Source organism: Hyalella azteca, unplaced genomic scaffold (genome assembly GCF_000764305.2).
Source record: "Hyalella azteca isolate HAZT.00-mixed unplaced genomic scaffold, Hazt_2.0.2 contig6927, whole genome shotgun sequence".
NCBI classification, from domain to species: domain Eukaryota; kingdom Metazoa; phylum Arthropoda; class Malacostraca; order Amphipoda; family Hyalellidae; genus Hyalella; species Hyalella azteca.
Genome location: NW_025937067.1, coordinates 64,282 through 84,066, shown reverse-complemented (window position 1 = coordinate 84,066; position 19,785 = coordinate 64,282). Strand labels below are relative to the sequence as shown.

The 19,785-nt window shown below is 35.3% G+C and overlaps 2 protein-coding genes across 2 annotated transcripts; both read left to right on the top strand.

Annotated features, from left to right (window-relative positions):
* The first annotated feature begins 38 nt into the window (after nt 1–38).
* Nucleotides 39–9,056, top strand: LOC108669932 (GDP-fucose protein O-fucosyltransferase 1). Its single transcript, XM_018157375.2, has 7 exons — nt 39–358; nt 3,572–3,687; nt 4,966–5,089; nt 5,609–5,800; nt 6,142–6,311; nt 6,732–6,965; nt 8,222–9,056. Exons 1-7 carry the CDS (start codon nt 256–258, stop codon nt 8,423–8,425), a joined length of 1,143 nt encoding a protein of 380 aa, XP_018012864.1. The 5' UTR covers nt 39–255; the 3' UTR covers nt 8,426–9,056.
* Nucleotides 9,057–9,179: 123 nt separating this feature from the next.
* LOC108669931 (heat shock 70 kDa protein cognate 5) lies at nt 9,180–19,740 on the top strand. Its single transcript, XM_018157373.2, has 12 exons — nt 9,180–9,343; nt 12,917–12,981; nt 13,240–13,385; nt 13,788–13,911; nt 14,940–15,141; nt 15,422–15,847; nt 16,330–16,476; nt 16,737–16,964; nt 17,446–17,668; nt 17,958–18,145; nt 18,368–18,508; nt 18,688–19,740. The coding sequence occupies exons 1-12, from the start codon at nt 9,263–9,265 to the stop codon at nt 18,817–18,819; spliced, it is 2,103 nt and encodes a 700-aa protein (XP_018012862.1). The 5' UTR covers nt 9,180–9,262; the 3' UTR covers nt 18,820–19,740.
* Nucleotides 19,741–19,785: the final 45 nt, after the last annotated feature.

Below are 19,785 nucleotides of genomic sequence, written 5' to 3'. Positions count from 1 at the left end.
GTTAATTTTCAAAGTCAGGAACAAAAACATTTTCCGACTGTGGAAGCCGAACAATTTTTTTGTGAAGTTAGCGATAGATAGGGAATGTAAACAAAGTCTAACAGCTGATTGGCTCATAATGTAAACAAAGTCTAACAGCCTGATTGGCTCATAGCCTCGTAACCGGCGCGGGTTTTTAGAAATTTATTGGGTACCAATGGACGAGATGACACATTCTCTAACAGTATAATTGAAAAGTATATATTAAATCCAGAAATGGCCAACAATAGACCGTTGATTTTTGCATTGGTAATATTATCTTATGTAACCGCTTTAGAAATTGACAAAAATGGTTACATTTTATATTGCCCTTGCATGGGTAAGTCAAGAACATTATGATTACTCATAATTTTATGGATACTTTTAGTCAAACCGAATGTGTTAATTGTTAATATTTTGCTCTATAAGTTTTAGTTTAAAACAAAATATTATTAATGAAAAAATGACATTCATAGCATTCAAATTGTCTTGTATGTATTCTATTAGGTTTATAATAGATTAGTCTGTTGGAAGTTAAATGATCTTAGCAATAATTATTAAAATTAATTGCAGTTACTATGTTATATTTCATCCTGAATCCCACCATGATTATTATTTATTAATTTATTTATTCACTGTCTATGGCACTATGTCTAAGTTGTACTGTTGCAGTGTTGCAGTATGTTCTATGTACTAGGTAGTAGCTATGTATAGCTAAGCATCAGCAATGCCAATAGTGTTCCTAAATCCTAACAAGTAAAAATTTTGTATGTTTTTAATAATTATATGGTAAATTTTTGTTTCCTTTGCTTTTATATCATTAGAGAATGTATTAAGCCAGCAGGAATCTTGCAGCTCCAAAAATGGCAGGAAATAATGGAATCACGGCTGGCAAATCCATAAAATCACGGCTCAAAAAATTCAGTCGCGACTTGCCAAGTAGATATATTCCATGCCTGCCCTGGGAATGAGGTAATAAGGGACACTTGAAATAAAACTCAATTTTAAAATGTTTGAAGCATGCAGACTGCAGAGTCAAGAGTGTGCTCATCCCAAGTCCTTTTCTTCCTTTGTAGATGATGTAAATGTATAAATTAGAATAAATGGCATTTTCTGTGATTTTTACTTGTTTTTCGTTCATTGATATAATATTACTTTATCCATACATTACCAAATTATTGATGTGATATTACCTAATCCATAGTCATGCCATTGAGCATTGACAACAACCTTGTCCACTGCAAGCTTCATATCAGCAGCCATCATGAGCCATGTAGCATTTCTTCTGTAGGTACTCTTACAGGACGGCTTGTAATTTTGCACCATTTCAATTGAGTCAAGTGAATTCACTATAACAATAAAAGATTGTAAAAAACATACCTGAAACACAAAGAAATATTTTAGTGACAACCATCATATTTTTTGAGAAAAAAAGCATAGTTTAGGTTAGTTACTTTTCATTTTATGTTGCCCAACAAACAATTATCTATGACATTCTATGCACAGTTTGGCAATGACCAATGATGCAGTAATTTTTTGTCGAGTGAAATTTTTCCGCTGAGCAAGATAAATCTAATCAAAATTCTTTTTTTTTTAATTAATTTTGTTTGTTAACTGGTGCCTTTGCTAACCAAGGCTCTACTGTAAATGCAATTTTAGGGGTGTCCCTTATTATCTTGGGGGGGTGTCCCTTATTACCTGTTGTGCAGAAATGGCCACCATTTTTTTCTGGAATGAGATATGCTAAAACTGTCAATCCCATTTTTAAGCCAACACCTGTGTGCAACTTTTATGTAAGTAAAATTTTTTAATATGGTGAATATTTTTTGGCTACTGACCTTAGCAGAGGTACTTTTCCAAAATCTCACTTTTCACACTTTTTTTCAATAATTTTTCAGAGGAAGTAAATGTATGATTTCTTGACTTGCTTCATGCTACATAGATAGGAAAAATGTTGAACTTTATGCCACCATTTTTTGTTTTGCAATATTTAATTGGTTTAGCTGCTACAACATTTCTCCAATTACAGTACAGTATGTCGGAGGACTGTTCCTTATTACCCCGCCTGTCCCATATTACCCCATTTGACGGTAGATATATTCCATGCCTGCTTAAATTTTGCCAGTATTATTGAAGACTTGCTTGCCAGAGCTAACTAAATCATAAAGATTTGTTGCAAAAAATACATTTGAGTACGTTTTTGAAGAGAAATAAGTTGGCAATATGTTCTGAATACATAGATTTTGCTCTTGAGTGCTGACATCAAAGTCATCAATGATGCTGTGTTGCCTAATATCTGACAAATATTCACCTATTCTCTACTCTGGTGGCCAAATATCTAGGAATATTTGCTCACTCTTTGCACCCTGGCCTGTGTTCCTATTTCCCAACCAAGTTTTTAATTTCAAAATTAGAAAATATTATTTTAAAAAGTGATCAAGATCTTAAGTGCATAATTTACCATATCTTCCTTTCATCTTCAAATATGATTCAGCCACTAAGATTAAGATTTTAGAACCAGATGACAATATATGTATAAGGTATTTAGCAACTCTCAAGGCTCAAAAATTGCTAGTTTCTTGTGACCAAAAATCCAGTCACAGCTTGGAGAGTAGAGGTTTTTCACACTAGATCTAGATTCTGAAGCATTAATCTAGAATATTTGCAGAATTTTCCTATAACCACTGATAAAAATAATTATTTCATGTATATATTGTTTTTAAAATTCACTGGTAAAAAATTAAGGCTTCTGTTGATTTTCACAATAGAAATTAGGCAAAGTCAATGGTAGTGTGAAATTGTTTGAGAGCTTGGGCCTTTTTGGTTCATTTGACGCCTTGTGAAGCCATTTTTAACTGCAGGTGCAATCTCATTCACAGTCTGGCATAAGTGCTACTACGAGATCAACAAAATATTTTGGGTGCAGTTACTCTACAGGATATTATGGCAGGAGCATTCTACTCAACTGTGGTAGTTTAAAATGTCCTGGAATGTCATATATATGGTATATATAAGCTGCAATCTTCCCACTCAAACCATAATACATAACTTAAGAGCTGCATGATTTTGTTCACACCATAATAAAGAGCCATGTTATTTTAGAAAATTATTGGTTTTTCCTAACTTAGACAGTTGTGACAATTGAAATGTCCAATTTATGTCCTTTAAAGGAAAATTTTTGTATTCTGGAAAACCTTTATTTTTTATGACTAACTAGAAATAGGAAGATATCCTAAATACTAATATATTTCTAAATTATAAAATTCAATTTTGTCTAAAGGCATTTGAGATGAGTGCAATACTACTACATGATTGAAAATTTCTGGTAGTGATGGAAACTGAACTGTTGAAAACAATATATCTTTGAACAATATAAACAAATTATCCTAGTTGGGACATCTTTCTAAACATTTATATCTTCTGTTACTCATTTAATCTAAATTATTTCACACAATGCATGTGTACAATTATTTTGAATTTGATGAAAAATTCACCTAAGAAATATATGTTTCCTTATAAATTACTCATGAGTATAAACTGGTCTGTTCTTCAGGTCGATTTGGCAACCAGGCTGACCATTTTCTTGGCGTTCTAGCATTTTCAAAAGGACTGGACCGAACATTAGTGCTGCCTCCTTGGGTGGAGTATCAGTATGGAAGACCAACTTCAGTAAGTCATAAACTACTAAACCCTGTAGCTGAAATTAAAATTTAATGATAAAACTGTTTTGCTAAGTTGATATTGTGTATGATAGGCAGGTTGATATAATTTCAAGTGCATCCTGGTAGTGTGGAGGGTTGTGCTATTCTAGAAATTGAGAGTTGGCTTGGCAGCTGTAGTAGAAGTTTGTAGAATAGCAAGTTTATGAAACAGAATATAATAGAGGAATTTTTTAGCCTGTTAAGACTGCTTTACAAAAATACAAGAACCAAGAATAAAATTCCAATCAGACAGTCCTATGCTTTTTACCTTATTACATGCAAGTATCTAGTATAATATTCAGAGATACAAACTGTGAATTGTGTATATGAAATAATAAGAGAGAGATGCATGGCAAGAATGATCACTTGACTTGCCATCACAAGAGCCATGACATATTGAGTATGAATTACTGGTTATTGAGGTAGTAGTACCATATTAGTAGCTAACATAATTGGTAATGAAGGTTAGCATGAAAAAGATTAATCAATGGGAATTGTACAAGTATACAACTGACATGCAAGGTATCTTTAAAAAATTCTAAAACTACAGTCATTACTATGGTTCTGGTTACCTCAATTAACCTATTAAGGAAACTATTGACTAGAACATTATATGAATTGTAAAGATACTTGCTAATAATATCTAGGCTAACCATTGTTCATAAAAGTAGGTTTTTAGTTGTTGCTTCTTCGTATTTCATCCATTAGATGCATTGTTTTTGTGTAGGTAGTTTTCCCCAGAATGAAATATTCCATTTCTTTACTTGTGTGTGCATTTTTATTCAAAGTTCAATGACTTTATGTTCATTACCTTGCCAGAGCCATTTTTAGCGCATTTTCTCATTTATGGAAAAAATGCACTATTGCGCTAGCCATGTCCGTCTGTCTGTCTGTCCGTCCGTCTGTCTGTCTGTCAGTCTGTCCATGACCTCAAGTTTTTGTCGACAAGAAAATGCACTATTGCGCTAGCCATGTCCGTCTGTCTGTCTGTCCGTCCGTCTGTCTGTCTGTCTGTCTGTCCATGACCTCAAGTTTTTGTCGACAAGAAAATGCACTCTGTCACTCACTGCAGTGATTACTGAGTTATATATTTTTTTGTTTTTTGTGACAATGAGTTACTTAGTTCAATCCATGTTTCTTGTGTGTGATTAAGAATAATTTAAATTTTAATACTAATTTTTTATTTAACGTATAATTGCCAAGATTACCAGATATTTTAGTTCATTATAATTTTTTATTTTGTCAGATTCAAGTTCCTTTCAAGAATTATTTCCAAGTGTCCCCACTGGAGGAGTACCACCGGGTGATGACCATGGAAGACTTCATGCAGGACATTGCTCCAGCTGTGTGGCCTGAGGAAGCCAGAACAGGTTCATGTTCTACTTTGTTTTGAAATACTTCTTTGATTCTCAATGCACTTCGCATCAATATTTTATTCTTTCTGAAGATACTATGTTCTGCATTGAACTAGATTTCATGTAAGATATATATTGAGCTTGTGTATTCTTCTGAAGTTTGCTTCAGAACATACAATAATTTCTTGAATATTTTATAATAAATATAATGTGACCTTTTCAATTTAAATTTGATATATAGAGGAAAGCGCTGTACTTATCTTGCTTGGAGATTTGTTTTGCATCAACATTCATTGTAAGACCCCAGGCAATTAAAAACATGCTACACGATGTATTACTTGAAGCTTTGTGTCATGCAAATGTTTGGGCTTGCCACTGCCTTTGTTACAGTCCTGTGCTACATGCCAAACTTAGGACTTTCCACTGCCGTTGTTACAGTCCTGTGCTACATGCCAAACTTAGGACTTTCCACTGCCGTTGTTACAGTCCTGTGCTACATGCCAAACTTAGGACTTGCCACTGCCTTTGTTACAGTTTTGTGCTACATGCCAAGGTTTGGATCTGAAGACTGCAACGCTAAGGAAGGAAGTCCATTTGGGCCATTCTGGGACACCTTTGATGTAAACTTTGTTAATTCATCTTTTTACCGTCCATTAACGTACGACGTTCACCACGGCAGCACTGTTCTGGATTGGGCCAAAAATTATCCTCCCCATGAATGGCCTGGTATGTATTTTTCTTCATATATGTTTATTTGTTTTTCAAACTTTTCTATCAAAAAGCGCTATAAAAGATAGGTATAGACGTTTATGATGATTTATCAGATACGTATCAAATTAATTGAAATTTACTTTGATTTTTCAATAACGATATAAAATTTGCTGGAATCATAACGTCATATGATAGCTGGAAAGTCACAAAAATCCATAAAGCTGCGTCATTACTTCACATTTGATAAAATTTCATTTTGATGAAGCAATTGTTAATGTGGTAAAATTTTTTAATGGAACTATAATCCTCATAGAGTTCAGGACTATTTCTCCCGTGTAAGAGAATCATTCGTGCAGTGTTAGCGTTCACGGGAGCACCTGCTTCGTTCCCGGTCCAGAAGCAGAACCGAGCCCTGCAGGAGTACCTTGTCTGGAGCGACGACATTGATGCCAAGGCTCAGAACGTAATCGACAGTTTCCCCAGAGGTCCTTTTGTCGGCATTCACTTGAGAAACGGAGTAGACTGGGTAAGCTAATGTTACGGTGGCATTTTCTTAGAATTGATTACCGACATTTCAATTCCCCTCAACCTCTAGGCTTTTACTAATTTTTTGAATAATTTTTTCTGGTTAAGGTTTTTGTTCAAAGTTGCTCTTGTGAAGAACCTCCCTGCCTTGAGAATACAGTTTCTAAGTTAATATTTCTAATTATTGGTGAAAGCCTGAACAGTTTGGGACGACATTTTATTACTTCATCTTCTTTTATTTTAAAACAGCATTAATAAAGTGCGTAACACTCTCTAGTTATTTCGTCTTGCTAGACTTCCAACGATATATTTCACGATACTTGGTGTTGGCGAATAATGTATAAATATAAAACACTATAATAATGTATAATACGTTATATATATGCGTTATAATCACTGACAATACGTTTTTCCGTGACAGGAGCGTGCATGCGAACACGTGGAGCAGAGCCCCAACCTGTTCGCTGCTCCCCAGTGCCTTGGCTACCTCAACGAGCGAGGCCGCGCCACGCACGAGCTCTGCCTGCCGTCCTTCTCTACCATCGTCAAGCAAATCAAACGAGCTATTAAAAAAGTTAATGCGTCCATCATCTTCGTGGCCTCGGACCACGACCACATGATGGACCAGCTCACTGAAGCCTTCAGCAAGCTCAAGGTTATTGTCAAACCTCCTCCTACTTCCATGTTCTCATAACTTTGCCATTTATAACACATACTTCAAACTAATTATAGTTGCAAATCAAACGAGCTATTAAAAAAGTGAATGCAGCCATCTTCGTGGCCTCGGACCACGACCACATGCTGGACCAGCTCACTGAAGCCTTCAGCAAGCTCAAGGTTATTGTAAACATCTCCCATTTACCATGTCCTCATCACCTTGCCATTATTGATTAATGACAGATCATTAAAACTAATTATAGTTCAAATTTTACGTTATGTGACATAGATTTGTCTGTTTAGATGCTTTTCATCTGAAAATAGTACTTGGTCTCCTATTAATATTATTTTAGAATTTTCTACTGTAGTATATAATTTTTCGAAGTTCATGATTTGTTCATGAAAGAATTATTTATCGTTCGGATCGTTTATAGATATTTAATTATTTTCAGGTGTGATTATTGGTAAGACTATTAAGGTGCTTAATCACGATTAGGCTTCAGTGCAACACATTGTAGCATGTGAACTGAAATAATGTTTGAAAAGTATCAACTAATTAACTGAGCTATTCAACTTCATATTTTGATCAAAAGCCATTTAACCGTAAAGTTTTTGACTATGAGACAATGATTGATTATTTCAATCCAAAGAGACCCTACTTATGGACACTTGACTCATTACAGCCTTTTTCGCTTGCTAAACCCTACACTAAGACAATCATAAAAACCCTTTAAATGACTCATCAGAATAATGATTAATTAAATGATTCATCATGCATGATTAACAACTCAGTCGCATAAATTTTCCCGGTTACCGGTAGAGCAGCTGTAATTTAAGTATTTAACTTTCACTATTGAAATAAAAGCAATGTTTCAAGTACAGTAATAACAACATTATCAATAATTGTAATTATTACACTTCGTAGTGTACACATAAAACACAAGGGGAGCAAATGAAAACCTTCATCTATATTCGAAAAGTTTAATTATTCAAGTTCGACTACTTAAATTCACTTACTTGTGCACGACATTAATGTGTCGGATAACCGACAAGAAATGCAATACCGGTAGTCTACTTTTTCTGTAACTTATGTAAATTTTACACAGTGATTCTACAAAATGTTGGAAAATGTATAATTGGACAATGCAATGATTCTACAAAATGTAACTTTATTTCAAGATTTTTCGACAAACATTATGAAGAAAGTAATGATAAAATTCTAATGTTATCTATAGTTTGATAATTTAATTGCAGGTAAAAGTTCTGCACAGCGATGGTGCTGGTCCACACGTTGATCTCGCAGTACTGGGCAGAGCCAATCATTTCATTGGCAACTGCATTTCATCCTTCAGTGCGTTCGTGGTCAGGGAGAGGGACGTACATGGATTGCCCTACTCTTTCTGGGCCTTTCCATTGAAAAAATCTGCTAAGGCCTCTAGCCTACACCAGGAATTATGATTCTTTACCTATTCCATCTCACAAATGTACCATACAAAAATTTTCACTGTGGCTTTCCAAAGCATTATTTATTATATTTAGAGCTAATCAGAGTTTTCATCATTGATCTTTTTACTCTAATATGCTTCAATTGTACAATTCCATCTCAGAATTTCTTATACATTCTTGTATATAGCGTCAAAAAAATGTTTTTGTGCTCTGTTCATGCTAGACTAGATTTTTAAATCGGATGATAAGAAAGTCGTTCGGTGCTGTCGAGGTCCTTATATACGATTTGTACATTTCTATTGATCAATCTTGCAAAAGTATTTATTGTTGTGACTTTGAACGAATTTTTTTTCAGGCTTCTTATTACAAGTTATAGTTTTGTGTTTGTTCTCGTCAATATTTTTGCTAATGCTCGTTTCTGAACATGCTTAACAAGGACCCTTGTGCTCATAATAATTTTTTGTGTATTTTAAAAATACTGCAATACTGAGCATTTATTGAGTTTGACAAATTAAAACGACAATGGTCCTATTTGATTTTTAAATGCATAAAATTTTCTTGTTTTTCGTGCAATTTCACGCTAATTCTTGTGTAAAAATAAGGAATTAAAATAATTTGGTAACATTATTCCATTATATTGATAAATTATTCATTATATATCCAAAGGTAATTTCGCTATTATATTGAAATATTTCATAAATCTGGCGTTTTTATCTCCGAAACTCTTGCATCAGACTACTGACAATTTCGTAAGAACCATTCACTTAGCTCGAAGATTTGTCTTCTAGAACTATCTGGCATCAGACTCACGTGTGCTGTGAGGCTCGTTATTTGTGTTCTATCGGCAAAATGTTGTCCAGGCTAGCAACCGTTGCCTCAAAAGCAAATGTGGTGGTGTCGAAGCCAAATCACTTCAACTTACTTAATCAGGTAAGCAAAAAATGCTGTATAATCTGAATCCATTTTGATGAATTCTGGGCCAGATTTACGCACAACCCGGCACCGGCATTTTTGCGCTTCAAGTTACATAACTATCTAGGCGAATGTGACTGACGACTGATGAGCTTGCAGTGAATTGAGTTAGGGGTGTAGCACTAGCAGACAAATATGATCGAAAATTCCGATGACAAATAATTGGCACTTAGTAGCTGAAAAGCTGCCTCGGCCTGATTGAGAAAAATGTCCGTGCTTAGCTAAATCGGTCTGACGCTGCGACGCGGTTCATGTCCACCGTCCAGAGACAAGAAATAAATGATAGTCTGATCTGATATAACAGAAGATTGCGTCTGTGTATCAAAAGACGATTGAGACTAGGTAAGAAACGACCCTAAACTAATTCCAGGCCTATGCCTGAAGCCTGATGGCACTGATCCGCTGATCCTGCTTGAATTCTGCCATTAGCCCCGCTGAAGCGCTGATCCTGCTTGAATTCTGCCATTAGCCAAGCTGGAATAATTCTAGCTTGGTAGGACGAGTCGGAAGGATAGAACTGGAATGCCGAGCTAAGAATTAAGCCAGGATGGGGCATTTTTACTTAATCCTTTCACCTTATTTAACACGTTTTTCTTAACTCAGCTTCGCGTTTGTTTGTTTGTTGTCAACATTGACAACTACGTATGTCAAGTCATACTTAAGCAAGTCTTAATCGTTTTTCTTGTGGACTAAAAAGTAGAAAATAAAATACTTAAAAAAACCTTTTTAAAAAAACACGTTTTTCTTGTGGACTAAAAAGTAGAAAATAAATTATGGTTCGCCCCAAAAAACGTGGGTCGGGCTGTACGTCCACCATCAAATTTCCAAAATTCGTGTGTTGTGTGCTTTTCGCTTTAATCATTAATCTGCCCGACACACGTTTTTTTGGGGCAAGCCATGATTTATTTTCTATTTTTTAGTCCACAAGAAAAACTTGTTTTTTTTAAAGTTTTTCTAAATATTTTTTTACAATTCATATGTTCTAGAATAAAAAAAAATATGTCAACTAGGCTATTCTAGAACATCTTACAATTTCAATATTACCAACAAAATATTTGGCACCATACTAAGTAATGAGATTTCAGCCTAAGCCTAATTTCAATCACTTTATGGCATGTTGCACATGCTGCATCGTAATGGCAGTGAATAGGCCTAAAGAAATAGTAAAGATGTCCCACTAGGCCTACTTGTTTGGGTAATGTCAAATTTTATTTCCAAAAAAATAGATCTGATCTACAGATTTAAATGATTAGTGTGGCCAGATTAATTAAAAAAATTATTCTAATTTGAACTTTATACACATCCAGGTATGAAGTTTTCAGGTTTTTGCAAAATTTTGTTGATATTTTCTTGCTGACTTAGTTTAACACTCAGAATGATTTTTCTCCCATCACGAGTTTTTGAACAAAAAATTGAATGTCTTGTGTCTTTTAGAAAGTAATTGCTGTTTATAGACAGAATTACTGTATTTTGATGAATCAGAGAGGCAGGATTTTGAGAACTTGGGCATGTATGTACTATTAATAAAAATTAGATGTTATTAAAATTAAGGTGATATTAAAATTTACTAGTGGTGATGCTTTCAGAATTTTAATGCAAAAAATTGTATTAAAGTTTTTAAAATACACAATTTTACAGATAAAGAATATTGATAAGTTGCATATATCTTGTGCAAAAATTATTGAACAGTTGGGAATATCAAAAACATCTATAAATGTTTCCCAAATTGATCCCAATTTATTGTTACTGCACCTAGATGAGTAGACATGACCTGAGGTATTTGTAATTTAAATGCCCAACGTATGAGGTTACGTTAATCATTCATAGAACAATTTCATTGTTGCCCATTGATTTCAAATTAAATCCCAATAAATGGATTTGGTAGGTAATTTATTAATCCCTTTTATGTATGTGGATGAAAATTTCACTATTATTTTGGAAACATTTCATGAATGAAGACATTTGTAAAAAGTAGACTTTTGTAATCAATGGAGTCTTCAAAATGACCAAATAGTTGATTTGAAGTGTTTGGGCATAAGAGTGAGATTGTTTTAAGATTTGTGAGAAAAACGTTGTTGTTCTAGCAGAAATCTTGCAGCTCCACAAATGACACTAAACTTCTAGTGACTGCTACTGAAGCTAATTTTTTTATTTTTACAGTCTAACATGCTTTCGCTTGGATTTCATCTTGCTCACATCAAATATTTGTGGTAAACCAGACATGAAATGCTGGTTTACCAGGTGTATTAATTATTTACTAATAAAATATTACCATGACGTCAGGCATGGTGTCATGACCTTTCAAGCTGTGGCTAGGAGCTTTCCCACAATTTTGGAACCTCAAGATTCCAGCTTGATGAATAACCTCCAATCTAATTTGTTAATAAAAGTGCACAATTGGACTGCAAGATTTTAGTAATAAGTAGGAAAAGGCCAATCTTGTGGTAAATGGAAGCAAAATAGCTACTATCCCTTTTTCACAAAAGCATTTAAGTATAAAATATAAATTGAAGATATGAGTATGCTTTTTATTAATAATTTTCTTATTTTTTTTTTTCAATAAGCTAAACAAGATTTCTTGCTGGTGCTAAAAGATGGAAAAGCAGGTTACAAAATTACATTTTGTTTTAATGTGACATCTTTAATATTCAATATTCATTCTCAAGTAGGTGAAGAGTTTTACAACACTTGAAATTTGAAATGACCTAAATACGCACAAAGGGTATCATAGATACAGTTTAAAATTTAAACCTGAAATTATTTCAAGAACTTCAAAGATCCTTATAAATCTGAATACAAGTGGTCCTTAAAGAACTGAATACAGTAAAAAAAAACATTAATAACAAGGAAAGGAGCTATTCTTATGTTACTCCAGATGCGAAACAAAACTTTCATGCAAAAACAAACAATCACTTATCATTTGTGGTATCTGCAATTGGAATGCATCTGAGTAACAAATGACAAAAGGAAAATATCAACCACATATTTGTTAGCATAATAACAAAACCAGCCTTGTTTGGCATGGGATAAAAAAGAAAAACACAGGTTGAAAGGCAACTGGTCTTGTGGGTGTGTCATCCTTAAAAAACTTTCTAGTCCATTGCAAGCTAAGTTTGGTAATAAAACAGTCCCTCTCCATATTATTTAAACAATTTTTACATCCCCAGTTAGAGCATGATGATATTAAAACCAGTAAACTTTTGAGTACAAACAAAAGCAAATCCTTCCTCGTTTGTTTCTACCTTGTGATTGACAATGGAGGATCAGGCCTAGCTAATATTGCTTTTTTGTGTAATGTGAAGCTTTACTGTTATTGCTTTATAAGCATGTCAATTATTTATTCAGTAAAATATCATATTAAGATTTGATGCAATTATCAAGATAAGTTTACATTTATGTTGCTGTTAGCTTGTAAAATTGTGTAAAGGTGAAAGATTATCTTGTAATATTAAAGATTCTGTAATCCAGGAAAATATCTGACCCATTGTTACCTGCTACTTTGTTTTAATAATCTTCATTTTTAAATGACAGTATGGAGTTGCTGCTACTTCAATTGGTTGGATGCAGCATGCTGAGACGCTCCAGAGGCGATTTAAGTAAGTTGGAAAATGAGATGAATCGTTTGATTAGTTTTGTTGCTGAGATGATTCAGTGACTGTTCAATTTTCATGTTTTTCAATATATTGATTTTGTAAAAGATTCTATCAATGTCATTATAAAATGGATGTTATCTCTGCAATGCAACTGTTACTGTTACTTACATTATTATTGGCTTCTGAAATAAATGTAAATCTCATTTAATTTATAACATGGGCTATAGAATGTTTGTGTAAATAATATTTTGATGCACTTAGGTCAGATCAAGTGAAAGGAGCAGTTGTAGGAATTGACTTGGGCACAACAAACTCGTGTGTTGCTGTCATGGAGGGCAAGCAGGCCAAAGTGATCACCAACGCAGAGGGCGACCGCACAACTCCTTCAATTGTAGCCTTCACCAAAGGTAATATTCAGATACCTAGCATTCTATTGCATAATTCGTGGCTGTATTATCCCTGGTTTAATATTTTTATATGTGTGAGAATTCCTTTGCATCGTCCTACAAACTCATTTGCACCGTCATCATTGTCTGAATGTTGTAAATTTTTACACCACTTTGAATAAGCTACTGAATTTTACTTCGTATCAATTTGGTATGTTTATGGATTACTGAAAGAAAATTGTGTATGGCCACTTTCAATTAAACTATACCATTATTTCTCATTGTTAAGCCTTATTATGAATTGGCTGCATTATTATGTAAAGTTAAAATTCTTTTTAGAAATGGAACTTGTATATATTGTGGCTTGATTAATTTAATTTTAATCATTAATTTAAATATCTAAATATCTTTTCATGTTTGCAGATGGTGAGAGGCTTGTTGGCATCCAAGCCAAACGTCAAGGCGTGACCAACACTGCTAATACTTTTTATGCAACTAAGCGACTCATTGGCAGGAAGTTTGATGATGAAGAAATCAAGAAAGATATGTGAGTGACTGCAAATGCCTTTTTCATATATTTCTTTAATATCTCAGTTTAGTGCCAAACTTTTTCTGATTATGTTTTGGTGTTCTGCCTGTTCAAGAATGAGACATGCCGGTAAAATGCACAGAAAGCAAAGCCTTACAGCAAAAGCAAAGCACAAATGCAATGGCAGCCAGCAAAGCCATAACTGTTCATAGGGAAATAAATACGAGGCTTACATTGTGCAAATGGTTGGTCGTAAGTTCACCATCAAGCCGTGTGACTGGCTTAGCAGTGTAAACTGTTTCTTCGACTTCACACACAGAGTATTGTCTAGTCACCGTGGGCACTGTGTAGGAAAAACACAATTTTTTTATTCCTTGGAGTTGGCTCTGCAAGAGATACTGCCTGTGTTGCAAATACATTTTGCATGGTAGGCACAATATATTCTTTTTCTTCTTCTCTACTTTGTCATTGAGGGCAATAGGGAGCCTTTGGGTTGTTTTCGCTTTGGCATTGTTGAAGATCGTCTCGCAGTGATGAGGATAGAACAGCAGCTTCACTATCGACAGTATCTACACAACTCAGTCGTGTGGAAATTCCCAGAAGTGTTCCTGCTTCAATGGCTGTCATGAACAAACATGACTTTGGGTTCTTTACATGCGCAGTTCTTGAACCTTCAAAATGAGCCTAAAACCGGAAAACAATATTTTTCATTTTTGACGCACATGCTACCTTTTAGATGAAAATTTCCTGTTTGTGTCTATATGATAAAATTGAAATTATTGTGGAAGCTTATTTGTGCTATTTTTGTATACTGTTCTATAAAAAATAGTTACCATCTTGTCTCGTTCTCTTACACTTGTGTGCTGCATTCATTTATGTATGTTATATTTGTGCATCATAAATATATAGTATTTTTTTGATACTGTATTGAACTGACAGCTTGCTAAGCTTGTTTTGAAAGGTATGAAGCCACACCTTGACATTGTTGTCTTGATTGCAATGGAAGATTTTAGTTGAAGAGGAATAAATGAATTGAACTTTTTCAGGAAAAATATTCCTTTTAAAATCGTGCGTGCGAGCAACGGCGATGCTTGGGTTGAAGGTTCAGATGGCAAGGTTTACTCCCCTTCACAAATTGGTGCGTTTACTCTCATCAAAATGAAAGAAACAGCAGAAGCGTATCTAAATCAACCTGTCAAGAATGCCGTTATTACTGTCCCTGCATACTTCAATGATTCACAGCGTCAGGTATGTTTTCAAATTGTGTTTTTTTTATTTCAATGCATTTAAATACATAATATATGCGTTAGTAATCTATTTTGAATTCTAAAAATTTTCACCTAGCTATTTCATCGGTTTAATTACTCAACAGTTATCATTACTTGAAAGTTACCCACGATTTACACCAAAAGATCTGGTTCTCCATGATACTATTCTGTGTGTTAAGCGTCATCATGTGTTGTAAACATTTTATTTATTGCCAGACCGATAAATGTTGATTTTGTTGAATTATTATTATTTTTTGTAGGCCACTAAAGATGCCGGCCAGATCTCTGGCTTGAACGTCCTTCGCGTTATCAACGAGCCAACCGCTGCTGCACTCGCGTACGGCATGGATAAGACAGAGGACAAGGTTATTGCTGTGTACGATCTCGGAGGCGGGACGTTTGATGTGTCACTCTTGGAGATCCAGAAAGGTGTATTCGAAGTCAAGTCTACAAATGGTGATACTTTCCTAGGAGGAGAGGACTTTGACAGGCATCTTGTGAACTTCATGGCTGCTGAATTTAGGAAGGAACAAGGTGTGGATGTCACCAAGGATAATATGGCAATGCAACGGCTGAAGGAAGCAGCTGAGAAAGCCAAGATTGAGTTGTCTGCCTCCACTCAAACCGACATTAACCTGCCTTACCTCACCATGGATTCTTCAGGGCCTAAACACATGAACTTGAAGGTAATTATTTCTCCTCCTTGTGACGTGTCTTTACTCCAGAGGCTGCGATTTTCAGTGATTTTTTTAATTCAATTCGCGACTGCATTGGTTTTTAAATTTCAATCCTCCTTTAGTCCTTACTAAATTGTTCATGACATTGTATTTATTTCGCTTTGTTAGTATCAATCTGTATATTCTATTCATCTTTATCTCGAATCTTTCATCGATATATGTAGATCTTTAAATTCTATTTTTGCGTGCTAAAAACGAATTAATTTAATGCTTGCTAATACGCAGTTGTATATGCCAGTTCTGTTTGAAAATGTAGTTACATAGGTTCCATTTCTGCTTATCGATGTTGATCCTCTTTTTATGTTTCTGATTTTTGCATTAAATCTCTAATTTATTTATTTTATCAGTTCTATTTTACATTTATAAACCTAATTGACGTTTTAATTAAGTCGTTTTGAATGGACTGTAATTTGCCACTGTGCCCTGTACAGCTGACCCGCGCCAAGTTTGAAAGCCTGGTTGATGGTCTCATCAAGAGGACGGTTGCACCCTGCATCAAAGCCCTCAAGGACGCCGAGGTTACAAAGAATGAAGTTGGGGAGGTCCTCCTTGTCGGCGGCATGACCAGGATGCCAAAGGTAATTGCCATAGCTATAATACACGGCATTGTAACTCTTTGAGTACCGTCAGCATTCCAGAACTCTGACTTCCGTGCATATCGTTCGACATTTATATTTTATAACATTTATTATGTTACTAGCGAGATGTCTGAAGTTAACGCTGAGATATCATCAAGGAACAGAAAAAAAAATAAGTCAAGTTTTGCGCATCTTTGTAAATAATTATTTGCCATTATTATTATCATTTCCATAGCTATGAGTGGTATTGAACTTTGCAGGTTCAAGCGACCGTGCAAGAGATATTCGGACGTGCTCCTAGCAAGTCAGTGAACCCTGACGAGGCAGTAGCGATGGGCGCTGCTATTCAAGGAGGTGTATTGGCCGGTGATGTGACGGACGTGCTGCTGCTCGACGTTACGCCGCTCTCACTTGGTATTGAGACGCTCGGCGGTGTCATGACCAAGCTTATCAACAGGAACACAACCATCCCTACCCGCAAGAGTCAGGTGTGCTATCCATTATTTGTTATGGCGGTTGCTCCTAAATTTGGCATAAAAATTGCTTCTTTATGTGCGAGTTGTCTACCAAATAGATTTTCCTTGAAGTATTAAATTTTTTCCGGTGTCCATTCTGTTCTACGCATAACGCACAGCCGTCGTTGTTTGCAAGCATCAAACAATTTTTTATCAGTCTGCTTGATGTGACGTTTGCATTCCTCTTATGAGGCATTATAAAATGTTGATGGTTTTCAATTTTTTTTTCAGGTCATGTTGTAGCATTTTTTGTTTCATTAACTGTTTATTTTCATTAGAATTACAAGTAAAAATGAAACTGTTTGAGATCAATAGTTATTTATTAATATAGAGTCGCACGATGAATTGAAATGATCACTCATTTTAAAATCATGTGTAAGCGAAATTCTGTCGCATTTTAATAAAGTTTATAATGAGAACATAGTAATTTCTAAGTGGACTTTCGTTGTCGTAGGTGTTTTCGACAGCCGCTGACGGCCAGACTCAGGTGGAGATCAAGGTGCACCAGGGCGAGCGCGAGATGGCTGCTGATAACAAAATCCTGGGTCAGTTTAGCCTTGTAGGCATCCCTCCCGCGCCACGAGGTGTCCCGCAAATCGAAGTTACATTCGACATCGACGCCAACGGCATCGTGCATGTCTCTGCCCGCGATAAGGCTTCTGGCAAGGAACAACAGAGTGAGTAATAATTCAAAATTGTCAAGCTGTAATAGCTTTTTTTTAGAAACTTTTATTTTGTTCAAAATATCATTACGCGTGCTATGCCATGAAATTTAATCAAATTTCCACATCTTATCTGTTCTAATCTTCTCATAAATCTGAAGTCGAAGATTATTTGTATTTTCTGTATGTGATCTGAGATAAGAGTGCAATTCTCTCTTTTACTTAATCTACCCATGACTTGTGCTTGATCTGTATTAAATTATGTTTTTGTTCACTAAAAGCATATCTACACATATTCTTTCAGTTGTGATCCAGTCTTCTGGAGGTCTAAGCAAGGAGGAGATCGAAAACATGGTGCGCAAAGCCGAGCAGTACGCTGCAGAGGATAAGAAGAAGAGAGAACTTATTGAAGCCATCAACCAGGGCGAGAGCATCATTCATGACACTGAATCTAAGCTCGATGAATTCAAGGATCAACTCCCAGCTGATGAGGTATTAAAATGAGCCGATTTTTACGTTTTAAAATCTATCTAGTAATGCTAATGATATGAATTTGGTTGTCTATTTATGTTTTCTGAAGCAACAGTATTTTTTCCTAACCATTTTCATGATTATTGTTTTGATTAAGTTTGCGAATAACCACTTTTTGTCTTATTATTAAGTTATGCTTGCAAGTGGATCAATATTTTCAATACTGTCTAATCTTTGTCGCAGGTCTCGAAGCTCAAGACTGATATACAGGCTGTTCGCGAACTAATTGCAATTAAAGACTCCGCTGATCCTGAGGAAATTAAGAAGAAAGTAACTGAGCTCCAGCAGGCTTCTCTCAAACTTTTTGAAATGGCTTACAAGAAGGTAAGGAGACGTATGTCTGATCTCTTGCTCCGCGTGAAATACTAGAATTGAAGTAATTGTTCTTTATGGCGGATAGACACTGCTGTGCACGAAAATTTAGTTTAACGTAAATCTTGGTTATTTGATAATTGAATGATAGCATAACATGCAACATAGCAAAACATAAATCGTCACAACAGATGGCCGCTGAGCGGGAAGCGGGTGGGAGCAGCAGGAGCGGCAGCTCTTCAGATGACTACTCGGGAGAAGCTCACTCCAGTGAAAAGACTGCTGAAGAGGAGAGCAAAAAGAAAGGAGAGGACAAGCAGTAATAAAAAAGTCTATTATGTAGATCCTAACATAAAATCGCTAGGTCGTAGAACGTTGCAGAAGAGCGTAGCTTCAGAGGTGTCCTGCTGTGACTGGACAAATGGCAGTCATCTTACACTTTTTGCCAGTCGGATCACTGCATCCACTCTTTTCATCGAGGCAAAGTGAAAATTCTGTCATTTTACTAACGGTAACAGTTCAGGTAAAGCTTGTTTCTGCGACGTTGTCTGTGAAAAATCGCCCTACCTTAAGCAATGCTTGATGGCTTCTGATTAGGCAAAATATCAGTGATTTCTTCTATTCGAATTATATAAATTTTGTTTATTTTATTCTTAAAACTCGCTCAAAATTACTTTTTCGATTTAAATTATAAAAGTTGATTAGCTAGAAAGTAGGCGCGAACGGTTTGCAGGATCATAGTCGTGAAAATGCCCTAATTTCAATAGATTATGTTCCAAGATCTGTTGCGTCTCTCATACTTGTTTTTGTTAATGAGTGTTGTTGATCTGGTCATGTGGGCATTCAACCTTCCCGATGTTCACGAGAGTTATATACTTTCTTTGTGGTGTTTATGCGAGAATATTTTCCTGTGATTCGTATTACAATTGGTTGCACAACGTACCTATTCATGCGAATTTCTCACCTCAGGAGAGATCCACTTTGTTTAAAATTCATTTGAAATCTCTCAATTCAATGACATGTACTTAGACGGCTGGCTCTGTTTCTGTTAGTTCTAATTAGCTTTCTCTACAATGAACAATTCCAAGCGCAGGATATCGTCTTTGCTTGCTGACTAATTTCAAGCCATGCAAAATGTATTAAGATTGTTATCTCTGATTATAGGACGATTAATGCTTGTATTCCATTAATTAGTGTATATACGTTGTAAAAATGTATCAAATAATATAAGAAACGGCATTTTGTATTAAAATTTGAACGCTTGGGAGCGTTTTAGTCTCCTTCATCGG